At 38.1% G+C, this 13,909-nt stretch overlaps 1 protein-coding gene across 2 annotated transcripts; it reads right to left on the reverse strand.

Annotated features, from left to right (window-relative positions):
- Positions 1–1,394: 1,394 nt before the first annotated feature.
- Positions 1,395–13,698, reverse strand: LOC123867347 (sphingosine-1-phosphate lyase). Of its 2 annotated transcripts, XM_045909345.1 has the most exons (12): positions 13,384–13,698; positions 12,887–13,024; positions 8,465–8,680; positions 7,417–7,625; positions 6,522–6,755; positions 5,961–6,170; positions 5,172–5,292; positions 4,902–5,019; positions 4,067–4,213; positions 3,266–3,386; positions 2,857–2,995; positions 1,395–2,240 (listed from the first exon to the last, which is right to left on the reverse strand). In XM_045909345.1, exons 2-11 carry the CDS (start codon positions 13,020–13,022, stop codon positions 2,873–2,875), a joined length of 1,635 nt encoding a protein of 544 aa, XP_045765301.1. In that variant the 5' UTR covers positions 13,023–13,024; positions 13,384–13,698; the 3' UTR covers positions 1,395–2,240; positions 2,857–2,872. The 2 variants fall into 2 exon arrangements, with proteins under 2 accessions (XP_045765301.1, XP_045765300.1); XM_045909344.1 differs by lacking the exon at positions 1,395–2,240 and having other exon boundaries at positions 2,682–2,995.
- Between the last annotated feature and the right edge of the window lie 211 nt (positions 13,699–13,909).

The following is a 13,909-nucleotide window of genomic DNA, read 5'->3' on the forward strand; positions in this document are numbered from 1 at the left end:
AGTCAGTTTCTTTTGTCGTTTTATTTTTATAAATAACCCATATCCATACAACCACACTATTAAAATGGATGCACACACACACACTAGATAAGATAATACTGTATTGCTATGGAAGAACGGTGTCTTCTGACACAGAGGTAGTTCTCCTACCTCTAAAAGAAGGCTCCAAACCTCCTACAGATGATTGTTAACAAAGTTACCTAAAATAAACAATTTTGAATTTGAATTTTGAATGCGAAAATGTGTCGGTCTGTTTGTTTCTTAGTAACCTCTCGTTAGAGAGTAGTATATCCCTCGTTAGTACTTTTTCTCGGTTCAACCCTTCAAATAGATCTCGACGAATATGGCTATAAAAAGATTAATTAAAGGTTACCTTGCATCCTGGAGATGGACATATTATAAGCCCTTAATACATTTTGTTTTATTTTGATAATTCCAATCCACGTGGTGGTAGGCTACGTAAGGCCCACGACCTTTCGGATTTAAGAGGGCTCTCTCCGTCACTCGTTTCCACTCGTTTCATACAATCGTAGTTCCAATTTCATTTGAATATCAAGCAACCTCAGTCCATGAAATTTTGCAGACATATTCTAGAAACTAATATCTATGTCTGTGGTTTTCCAGATTTCTGTTAAAATATTCGGTTTCAAAGTTACGCGGTCTTAAAAATTTTCATACAAATCTTGGAGCCGCTGTAATTTTAAAACTACATATTTTTAGAAAAATCTAAAACACCACAGACACAGATGTTAGTTTCTAGAATATGTCTGCAAAATTTCAGACTTTGGTTGCTTAATATTCAAATGAAATTGGAACTACGATTGTATGAAACGAGTGGAAACGAGTGACGGAGAGAGCCCTGTTAAGAACGCCTTCCAGGCTAGTGAACTATTGTAAATAATTACAACTATTTATTATAATATAATTATTATATAAGAATTCTAACGTGATTTTTGAGAACCTTAATCTACGCGGAGGAATTATAGGTAGTTACACATATAAATAAAGAAAATAACTGTAAAACTTAAACACATTTATTAAATACAATTACAAACCTATATATAAAAACGCTTGGCGATTCATACAATATATTATCTAGGTAACAATATTGTGATTTAATCTGTGATACAAAAATAAAAACATAATACGAAAAAACCCGTTAAACGGTTGAATTTTTTTTGACGAAATAATAATTTTTGAGGTTTAAGTTAACTATTTTTAAGGTTCGTCAAATAAAAAAGAATTTTTTTATTGGCATGAAATAAAAAAAAATATAAGTACATAATATAGTTCGCGACAGACATGGCAATCGGAGTGAGGACGCCCCGCACAGCCCCCGCGCTAACCCGGTGCGGGATAGCGCGGGTGACGTGCGGGCGTGCGGGGCGTCCCCCTCGCCTCATACGCCGATTGCCATGTCGATTTGTCGCGAACTATACTTATATGCAAAAATGATGACAAATCATTTTATTCAAGGCCGGTTGACACGACTTGAGTTAATTTGAACGAGTGGATTTACACAGGCAATTGGAAGGGTACTTTAGCTTGCTTGTTAGAATATTACAGTTTGAGAGCATTATCTATTCTTCCAATAATTGATAGTTAATGGTAGGATATATATCTATCTGTAGTAGTAAATACAATAAAATTGGCAGGGAAAAAATAAAAATAAAAATCACTACAATTACCGGCCGTTTGACACGATTCAAGTCTTCTGGATCGAGTGAACTTGCATGGAAGACTTTAATTGGAGGTTTACTTTGGAATGCAGTTTACATGTTACGTTCGTACGAAGTGTTAATAAAGGCAATTGTAAAAATGTGTTCAAACGCGTCGAGACTGGTCAAAGTATACGTAATAATATGTAATACTTAATAAATATTGTAAAAATTAAAGCTTAATAAAAACAGCATTAAGTCTTATAGATGAATACATTCCTTTAAATAAACTTATGTTTACTTACTAAATAATGTTAAAATATCGAGACTTTTAATCTATTTACTTTATAAAGCAACCAAATATTTAAAAGAGCTATTTTTTAAATAGCTTGCACCCCAGATGTCGACATAGGCTACTTTTGACTAATGAAGTCGTGGGCACCAGCTCGTTATATATTTTTTCCGCATAATATGGAAACGACAAACAATTCTTAGGTGATCTATATTTTTTTCGCCTACGGAAAACTCATCACTATTTCGACACAACCCATATGATACGTCGTACCTATTATTTACTAAACTATAGTCTGATTTTAATTCTGTGGAATTTCGATGTTAACATAATCTGTTAGGTCAATTTGTTTCGTACTTATAAAATACTAGAGGATGCCCGCGACTTCGTCCGCGTGGACTTAGATTTTTATAGATCTTGTGGAACTGTTTGATTTTCCGGGATAAAAAGTTGCCTATTTTGATTACAGGGACGCAGGCTACTTCGGTACCAAATTTCATACAAATCGGTTAAGTGGATGGGTCTTTGGGAATCCCGCGGAACTCTTATAAGATTCTAAGGATTTTTATAAAAGCGTAAGACGTTTATTTTAAATTATTAATTAAAAATTATTTTAATTTCAATTAATGTGGATGAAAACTCAACAGACTAGATGCAAACTAATAACTAGGGTTTGGCTTTATTTTACAGCGAAACGACTAAATTAGGTACAGCTTAAGGTATTTTCTGCGTTGGCAGGGATTTAGGGTAATTTGTGGTTAAAATCTAACTCCAGCTGGTAGCCCGGTTCTTCACAAAATAACCATAGAGAAAGTATAAAAACATTCATCCAACCAAATAACCCATTCGATGTAGGTATAAAATGACAACTGTCAGAATTCCACCGAATTAATGAAATCAGACTATAATCATATTTTAAAACCTAGTTTTTCTCTTCGTTGTCTTCTGGTTTGGGCAGATAATACATGGAATCTATAAAGTGTTTCGTGATGTCGGACACCAGGCTCCGATCGGGTATGCTCTGTGCGACGCCGTAGATCGCCATCTACATGAAAAAAAAAACCATTGTTTTTCTTAAACTGTAAAAATCGGCCAAACGCGTGATTCGCACACGAAGATTCCGTACCATCGGAATACCAAAGGATTTTTTAAAATTTCATGGCGGCCATTTCGATTTTTTCCCCGCTGATAGACAAACGGATGGACGGACGGACCGACGGACCGGCGGACGGACAGCGGAGGCTTAGTAATAGGGTCCCGTTTGTACCCTTCGGGTACGGAACCCGAAAAACTAATTTATTTAAAAAAAGCTTACCTTCCCCTGTACAGGCTCGGAGCCTTCCTTGAGACAAATCTTCGTCGCAGTCTGCACGTCTGCGAGAAAGCGGTCCGCGACCCCGGACTGTGTGTGTGCGTGCGTTACTGCGATGTGAATCCTATAACGAACAAAATAAAGTATACTTTATAATATCAATAAGTGATCATTAAACTGAGACAGTTACTCCTACGTCAAAAATCTCACAAAAACAAACAAAACATCTATTAAGCTTTCTTTATGAATACTTTCTATCTTTGTTGTACCTATTCTACTTCCCTTACAATTTATCACACTGCCAATGGTCACTGGTAGAGATCTTTTACAGAGATACGAGGTAAGTGCTTCCCTGTCTACTTTTTCTCTTTATTGTTACAACTTTCTGGTACAAATTAAAGAAAAACAGTCAATTATTGTGGGCCGTACTAGCACATGAAAGGTTCCGTGCCAGGTACAAGATATAACACATTTTTTTAATATTGATGGAGGGCATTTTGAAATTTTTGTTATTAGTCGGTATAGTGGCAACAGAAATACACATTTAACTAAATTTCAAGATACAGCCCGCTGACAGACAGGCGGACAATGGAGGCCCCATTGGCACCTTTGGATACGAAACCCTAAAAACGTATAGACGTACAGCAACTGACAAGTATCTTGTATGGGGACAGGGATATTGCGAAACCTCATGTTTTGTAATAAAAATACCTTTGCTAGCTCAAAAAAGTCTTTGTTTTGCAACCTATCTAGTGTGTAATACAGATCTCAGTGAGCCGAGACGCAGACGAGGGTTTCGCTTACCCCGATGGAAACTGCAGCGTGTTGAGGCTCCAGCCCCTCTTGTGCAGCTCGTCCGCCAGCTTGAAGATGTCGAAGCGCTTGGAGCCAAACGCCACCACCGTAGTCGCGGGCTTGCCGAAGATGAACAGGCCTTCGATCTTGCGGAGCCTATGCAAAATTATATCACAGGTATAAAAAAATATTAAGTTGAAATTTACAATCGTTCGGTAAGAGTGAAGCCACACTATGCGTTGCGTTGGCGGAACGGTGTCCGGAGAGACGGAGCGGGGAGGGGTGGTGCGTTGCAACGTCATACTTTTTGGCGGAGCGGCAACGTAGTGTCCGTGTGGCACCCAATCCACAGCGGTGCGGCGCCGTACAAACCAGAAACGCATCGTGTGGCCTCAGTCTAAGAGGGGCAAGGAGGAAATTATCGGCACGGCTTAAGCCTCTCACCAGATCAGACCAGCGAGGTGATTCGCTAACTCAGTATATAGGTAACACTGAGTAATAGCCACCTAGCTCATTTGACGGGGGAACTCTCCCGCGATTCGGCTCACATAACCAAGAGGTTGGTTGGGCCATGGGAGGTGGAGGGTTGCCCATCTCGCATTTGTTCGCTACTGTCCATGACAGCTTTAACTTCATCTCTCGCCATGCAACTGGGTCGAAATTTCGAAAAATAAAGTCAACAAATTAATAGTATTATGCACCCGTTTTCTGCAATATAATATGCCGTTATACTACGAAAGAAGCTAAAAATCATTAGCTCATTAACTGGTTGTACATAGCTGCTTCATTAAGTGACATAAACAATCGCTGCTTGCATGTTACAGCACGTGTGTCCGAGACTCACCCGGCTTCGATGTATCTGGCGGTGCTGATGACCTCGTCCGCCATCGCCACGTAGCGTGAGTGGCCCACGAACATCAGCGTGGCCCAGCACGCCGCGATCAGCCCGCCCGCGCGACTGCCTGCATGTTACAAGTTTTATTTATTTTATCTGCTTCACAGTAAAAAACGTGATCATCATAATCATGCTACTGCGGAATGCTAACGCATTCCGCAGTATGGCTGAGATGGCTTTCGGCGCGTATCATATTGCGAATATGCAGGTATACTATACCGTTGACAGTGGGCGAGCCGTACACGCCGCCCGGCCACTCGGTGCTGACAGTGTACTGACAGTGGCGGTACTCCGGCTTGCGGTACACTATGACTGAGGTGCCTTTCGGCGCGTAACCATACTGAAAGTTAATACAATACAATGTTAGCTTTAGGACACGATCAGGTGACAGACGCAGCACGCAAGGTTTTGTTTAGTATACACATGGCGCGTCGGACGATAGGCCAAAATTGTTTTCAAAATGACCATAACTGCAAAAACTCGACATTGCCTCAACACAACAAAAGCCCGCGCTCAACTATGATCTCAGCGCGTGTTGAAGCGCATTGTCAAGTTTGAAGTCGGAGCCGCGTCGAACACGCGCTACTGAAAACGCGCCTTAGCATTGTGAACACCAGCTGCGGTTTCGTATGACAAACATAGCCTAAAATTCGCTAAGTTGTAAGCGCACGTTTTGCAATGTTTTCTCTGAACACAGTACTAAGCAAAGTAGTTAAAAAAATTAGGAATCCAGTAATCGAATAATTTTAATTAAAACAATAATTTTCTTCCTTGATTACTACATGGGAATGAAAGAGACAAACGATCAACCATCATGATCAACTCATCGCCGGCCCGTTACTGGGCCCGGGTGTCCAAAATGAGAAAGGTTTGGTCATAGTCTACCATTCTGGCCAAGATTTGCAGGCTTCACACACCTTTGAGAGCATTATGGAACACTCTCAGGCATGGAGGTTTTCTCACGATGTTTTCTTTCATCGTTAAAGCAAGTTATATTTAATTGGTTACCTTGTGTGTATCGGCGGATATGCTCGCGACGCCGGGCAGCCTGAAGTCGAACAGAGGCACGTCGTGTCCGGCGCGCGGCATGAACGCGGCTATGAAGCCCCCCAGACACGCGTCCACGTGCAAGGGCACGTCGTACTCCACTGCGATGTCTGACAGCGCCTTTATGTCGTCCATCGTGCCGTACGGAAAGTTAGGTGCCGACCCTACTATCTGGAAGGAGCTGTATTAGTTACACTCTAGAAGGATATAAGGAGAAAATATAGACAAATGAGTCATTGCTAGTTTGAAGGTATGTCACTTTCAAACTAACAATTTGTGTAATAAGAAGGTAGTAATACATAAACTTGAACTTGGGAAAACTGAAAAAGCCCTATGGGAAATGCTTTTAAGGGGATAACCAAAACGGTATCTGTCCACAACCCCATGTAAAATTCTGCACGTAACATTGATGTAAATCTCCAATGATACAGGCATCCTACATTCTAAACGGCCGAAAGTTGTATTTAAAAAGAAGAAACAAAAAATACATTTGTAAGAGAGAGATAGAGACGAAACACTCACCATACATGTCCTTCTTCCAATAGCTCTCTGAACAGCGTCCAAGTCAACTGTATAAGTGTCAGATGATACAGGCACAGTTACTATGCCAATGCCTAGATACTGGGCTGCCTTGTCGAAAGCCGTATGTGCGGTCGAAGGCAAGACCATCTGAGGATTGGTTATGCCTTTACTGTAGGCCAGGTCTCGGAATGCTTTGCATGCCATCATAATGGACTCTGTACCTCCCGTGGTTACCTGGATAAAAAAGTTTTATTGAGGTCTTTTTACAAAACAACTACAAAAATAATGTTTAGTTATAATATTATGTGAATGAAGTAAAATAAAATTGATGCACCCCTTAAAGTACAAAAGATTAAATCTTGGGTTGGCAAGGGTCTAGGGCGTCTTTAAGCAATTACATTCTATTTCGGGCACCACGAATTCATAATTCGTTGGTCGAATCACGAAGGAGGCGTGTATGAATTTCATAAATTTTACAGTAGAACGGTTATTATTAACAAAGTGTACAGTGATGCACTGTCATAACTTTGTCTGTGAAAACGCAGGTTAGAGGATCATCGTTTAAATTGACAACTAGTTCTCTTTCGATATTAAACTATTTGTTTAGTTTACTTTTGTTACGTTTGTGGAATTAAAAATCGAATATTTATTGGATACACCCATTCGTGATTTGACCAACGAATTTTCAGAGAGATCTAAAAGCCTACCAATTAAGGTCAAGAAATCTGCTATTGCAACGAAAGACACTCGACTAAAGAAGATAACAATCTAGTTTGAGTACCAGAAGCGCATATCAATCAAAATGAATTTGGTTGTACTTATTATAAGCTTAGATCAATGTATATAACCCAAATTTGCAATAAATTGATTGAATGATTGATTGAATGATTCTTACTGTGCCACAGCACTCTTCATCACCGTTGAACAAATTAACAGTGATGCGGACGATCTCGGCCTCCATCTTGTTGATGCCGGGGAAGACGTCCGCGTGGAGCGGGTTCGTGTAGGCGGTGACAGCGTAGGCCTGGCACGCCACGTTGCTGATGTCTTCGTTGACGTGGTACACTGCGCCGGAGACGTTGCCGCCTTTCCAGTCGTAAGCACCTGTGGCAAAAACAGTTGGCAACGTTCATCTTTTTCTTTGGTGCTATATAGGTCCTTGGATTCCCTGTATCCCTTCGACCGACTCCGATCCATTGTGATGGCCACCAATGTTACAGTTCCGTGCTAATACTTTTGGCGCCCGCCAAGTACAGCAAAGTCAAAGTCAAATAGTTTATTCACAAGTGTAAATTAAAAATTTATAACACCCCCAACAAGTGAAAGTTACAGTAACAAAAGAGCTGATATCTTTCAAACGGCTGAACCGATTTTCTTGGATTATAGCTAAGAACACTCTTTCTTCATCAAGCCACCTTTCGTACAAAAAAAACTAAATTAAAATCGGTTCATTAGTTTAGGAGCTACGATGCCACAGACAGATACACAGATACACACGTCAAACTTATAACACCCCCCTTTTTGGGTCGGGAGTTAAAAATAGATACTATTATACACTTTTTGACTGTCAATAATTGTTGAATTTATAAGATAATGATCGGTGATAATCTCGATAGACTCCTGGCACAGTCCGCAGATATCTGTGCCCTGGAGCTTAAGGTTTTTTTCTAATGAAGGGCCCGCCGAAGTTGTGGCCGGGGACGTTGTCTATATAGTTAGACACCAGTTAGAGCTCCGGGGCACAGTGTATAAGGTTTTACTTGAATTTCATTGAAGACAAAATGGTCACACACAACTACACTGCATCGTACCGGAACGCTAAATCGCTTGGCGACACGGCTTTACGGCACGGGTGTAACTAACCGCGGCCGAAGCCTCCCACCAGACAAAAGCTATAGATAAAAGAACCGTGAAATAATAAAGGTAAAGCATGTTATTCTCACCCAAAACAAGGTGTTGCCTGATCTCCTCAGCCACTTGCTCGGCTGTGAACCCATCTTCGGGCAGTTGCCTGTAGACTGTCACGCCAGCTAGACGCTTCGCGACGTCTTTCTTGAAGCCTTTCTTTATTTCTGACATCTTGTCTTCTATCTTCCTCCTCACAAAGGGGACTTGTCGGAGCCATCTGAAGAATTCCTTCCGTAACCTCACTGGGACACCTGTGAATATACAATAGAAAAAGCGTTACTAAAACGTAAATTATTACTTTTGAATTAAATTAATAGTTGGTTTCAGCATTCCAAAGTAGTATTAGGCTCAATATGAACCAAATATAATTAGGTACATATATGCCTATCTGTCTGTCCATCCGTCACTTAGTAGTTAGAGACGAATAGTACTAAAAGCCATAATTTGGCATGGGTATTAATCAAAAGGACAAAGTGGCAAAATAAAATTTTGAAAAAAAATTGCGAGACAACCCATGCTCAGTAGTGGGCCGGCAATGGGCTGATGAAAATGATGAGCGCCTCCATAATACTTGAAGGATCGGGATCGTTCGTGCCTTTTCATACGAAACCGCATGCAATATGAGCAGCAAAAATTGGTCAAGTGCGCGTTGGGGTCGCACACGAAGGGTTCCGTACCATCGTACAAGAAATAACAATTAATAATTTTTTTTAAATTTGTTGATAGCCGCAATAAAAAAACACATTCTATGAAAATTTCAACTCTTTACCTGTTACGGTTCACGAAATACATGTCTGCTGACAAGCAATCGGAAAGGCGGACGGACGTACGGACAGCAGTCTTAGTAAAAGTCCCAATTGCAGCCTTCGGGTACGGAACCCTATAAATTAAAGACTACTGCCCGTCGGTATAAAATAAATCTCATATCCCTCGCCCCTGTGATGTGACCCAACATGATTGTGATAGCTCTGTCTAGACGTCTCCGCTGACTGTATATTAGGGTTCCGTACCTCAAAAGGAAAAACGGAACCCTTATAGGATCACTTTGTTGTCTGTCTGTCTTAAGAAAACCTGAAAACCTATATGGTACTTCCCGTTGACCTAGAATCATGAAATTTGGCTGGCAGGTAGGTCTTATAGCACAAGTAAAGGAATAAATCCGAAAACCGTGAATTTGTGGTCAAACCATTAAAAAAAAATTTAAATGTGTTTAAATTTTCAAAATATGATAACCATACCAAGCGGGGTATCGTATGAAAGGGCTTTACTTGTACGTTCTAAAACAGATTTTTATTTATTTTTACCCGACTACGGCAAAGCCGAAAGGAAGGGTTATGATTTTAGCAGTCTATGTATGTATGTATGTAATATGTATGTATGTTTGTATCCAGATTCTGTGTGTTCCACCGTAGCGCCTAAACTACTGGGCCGATTTTGATAAATGAGGTGTTAATCGATTCGTTGTAAAGGCCCGGGTGACGTAGGCTATATTTTATACGAAAAAAATTGGCCAGACGGATGTTACATCAAAAAAAGTGAGGGTCTTAAAAAAATTTTAATTGCTCTTGTGTCGAGTGAGATGTCCAACGAAAGAGGAGAAAATTCTGAGTTCATAAATATAAATATAGTTATTATTAAAATATACCAAGCGACAGAAACCACTTTTTATTAGAATTATTATTTCTCATACAGCGCCACCTATTGGCCATTCACGAGACCTCGGTTAGTCGTCGCATCATAGACTTATTAAAACGGAAAAGTTTCAAATAAAAAAAAGTTGAAAAAACTTTAACCCGACTACGGAAAAAATGAGACAACTTGAACCCGACTTGGTACAAGTAAAATAAACTAAAAAGAAAGAAACAAGATAGGTGCTTAGTGCTATCATCGTCTTCATCTTCTTGAGTAAGATTCAATATAAATGCCGTGGTCGTGCGTTATCGACAGCAAAAAGAAAATATTCTAATTTGGTAGATAAATTAAATCATTGGGAATGCCGTCAATCAAGGATAAGAAATACGCTGTCGACAACGCATGACCACGGCATTTATATTGAATCTTACTCAAGACGATGAAGACGATGATAGCACTAAGCACCTATCTTGTTTCTTTCTTTTTAGTTTATTTTACTTGTACCAAGTCGGGTTCAAGTTGTCTCATTTTTTCCGTAGTCGGGTTAAAGTTTTTTCATTTTTTTTTTATTATTCATAATAGTTTTTGATTTATCGTGCAAAATGTCGAAAAAATACCCAAGTTCGGAACCCTCGGTGCGCGAGTCCGACTCGCACTTGGCCGGTTTTTGCATCTTTAGGCTGCGCTACTTCGTGAAAATTATAAAAACAACGTTGACTCATACCCATTTAAATAACAAGTCAATTGTTGTTTTGGTAAAACCCCAATCTATAAATGAAAAGACATTGTTATTCCCAAGAATGATGGAATTTTTATTTACAGGGAAATCAAAACAAAATATTTAAATTTTAAACTTTCTTGAGTAACTTAACTCAATAATGTTATAACTTGTTTTATTAATAACTAGCTGATACCCGCGACTTCGTTCGCGTGGATGTAGGTTTTTAAAATTCCCGTGGGAACTCTTTGATTTTCCGGGATAAAAAGTAGCCTATGTGCTAATCCAGGGTATAATCTCCATTCTAAATTTCAGCCCAATCCGTCCAGTAGTTTTTGCGTGAAGGAGTAACAAACATACACACACACACACACACACACAAACTTTTTTCTTTATAATATTAGTGTGAAGAATTCTAGAGGTAGAGGTTTATTGTCTGTCATAAGAGCCATAGTGCATTAGCAGATTTTTGCTACCATAAGATAAAATTACCTAGTAGGTACGGTACAACTTGAGATAAATATTTTGCAAGTGTTGTAAGGGCTATCTATTATTATTATTGTTTGGCTAAAACCTTATCTGATAGTTAATGATGGATTAAATTTAATCATCACAATATGAGGCCCCCCTTTCTCAATTCTGTTGGCTTTTTACCTATCCGAATTTTAATACTTTCGGGAGACAAATTCGCATAGGTAAAAAAAGCCTTGTTTTAATTGTGCCTTTTATGGCATAATTTTACAACATTAAAAGCGCGAGCGAAGCGAACTCGAAATTTTCTTTAATTCAATGTACCTATGATATTTAACTTTTTACAGATGTCTCAAAAGCCCACTTCCATCTAGCTCTAAATGAAAATATCTAGAATTTCACTAAAGGACTTTTCCTTTACATATAATAACAATGACATCCTAGCAAACATATAATACTCTCTATATATACTCGTACACCTCTATACAATCTCTATTTGAGTACAACAATGCCCAGTCATGGCTGGAGGGAAGCAGTATCAAATTACAAGTATAACAAATACTAATGGGTGCTGAAACGCAAGTCATTGCTCATTATCATACTACTAAACTGTTTCAACAGATGATGTTAGGTAGGTACATTCATTGTCGGAATACAGTGCGAATTTATGAGGAAAAATTTGCAAATAATATTATTAAGATGATTTTTAATATTAGGTAGTTATGAGCAATTATTAAGCAAAATTGTATAAGTATATTTGTCTGTTTTTCTTCTTTTTTACTGTCAAAACCAATTATTTGTAATGTAGATTTTATAAAGTAATTGCTTAGTAAGTTAGTATGTGTAAATATTTGCAGAAAAATAAATTACTACCTATTAGGATTTTGGATTAACTAACTTTGCATGGATATTTTATCTTAGTACTAGATGATGCTTACAACTTCATCCACATGAATTTAGGTTTTAAAAATTCCATGGGTCCAAGTCTTTGATTTTCTTGGATAAAAAGTAGCCTACGTCCATCTCATGGATGCAAGTTATTTCTCTCTCACCAAAATTGGTAAATGGACCGGCCATGAATTGTAACAAACACCCTTTCAAATTATAATATTAGTATGGATAGAATATGCAATTCATGATGATCTGAAAATAATACTGTTTTGCATTTAAAAATCAAGAGTACTTTTTTCATGATTAAATAGAAAATTTGAATTGTGATTCATCATACAAAACACGATACATATTTACAAAATGTTACTTAGCATTTTTACAATAGCTGATCTTTACTTTGCTAGGCTGAAATTTTTGCATAGCAAATCTGCAGGCAGTTGCTAGTTTCTAAATATCAGATTATGTTGATAAATACTATTGGTTCAAGGTCTGTTATGATTTAATAAAAGTGGATCAAATGCAAGTTGGACTCACACATAAACGGTTCCATACCAATTACCATTGTACAAGACTTCACATGACACTTTTTAATTTTTGTGATGGCCATTTTGAAATTTTTATATTTTTTTTGTTATAGCACCAATAAAAATAAATGTTCTGTGAAAATTTCAACTCTTTGACTGTTAAGGCTCCGAGAAACAGCCTGCCTTCAGGTACGGAACTTTGAAAACTTAATATAACTTACTCTCTCTTCCATTATACAAGCTGTGTGCCCAAACTATAGCCAGCACTGATGATGCAGTCATTGTCACAATCTGCCATGGCTCTTTCCCTTCAAAAATCCTGTTTACAGCCTTCAGGGGCTGCGGCCGCTCACTCATGGCTTAAAAAGAATTAAAAACATATGTTACAGTTATTTATAAATGTACCTAACTGTTGATAGTAAAAATATGCATGTGGAAGGAAAAAGGAGGAGAGGAAGACCAAAGAAAAGGCGGATGGATTGTGTGAAAGAGGATATGCATGTAAAAGGAATGGATAATGTATTGATAGCAGCAAGTGGAAGAAGAGAAGATTATTTTATACATTTAACATTCTTTGTTTTACTGGCTTTAACAGACAAAGGAGTTTTGACATTTAAATATCTTAAAGAAGGTGCAGCAAATTAAATCTAATTCAACGAAAACATAAAAAAAAAGGAAATCAGTCATATTAAAAAAATATGTGTATGTAAGTAAGTACCTGTGAACCTGTGTCTGCAAAGTTAATATTCAAATTAGCTAAGTATTTAAAAAAACAATCAAATGCCGTGCCGATCACCAACCGATCAGTAAAACTTTATCATTAATCAGTAATGTAATCACGTTAATTTACTAAAAGACTGCAAAAAGATAACATTAATTACTCTCAACGTAATAAGATTAATTTTGGAGGATAACCAAACATCATCGACGAAAACAACAGCTGGTCTGTGGCAGTGGTCTGTGGACAAAAAATATTAAAATTAAGAATAATAACAAAGAGTATGTAATTGTAATCAGTTATCACTATAACTTGATAACATAGACACAGTACATAGCTGAATAAAATTTATGAATAAAGAACAATACTCACAATAATTTAGTCTATGCCTCAGGTCTATGCTCACAATACTCTTCTGACCAAAGAGAATATAATCACTCTTCTGACTGTGACTGTTAGTTAGTTGGTTAGACTATAGTTATTATGTTTTTCTTCTGGCTTTAGCATATGTTTATAATCCAACAAG

Source organism: Maniola jurtina, chromosome 8 (assembly GCF_905333055.1).
Source record: "Maniola jurtina chromosome 8, ilManJurt1.1, whole genome shotgun sequence".
Classification (NCBI taxonomy): domain Eukaryota; kingdom Metazoa; phylum Arthropoda; class Insecta; order Lepidoptera; family Nymphalidae; genus Maniola; species Maniola jurtina.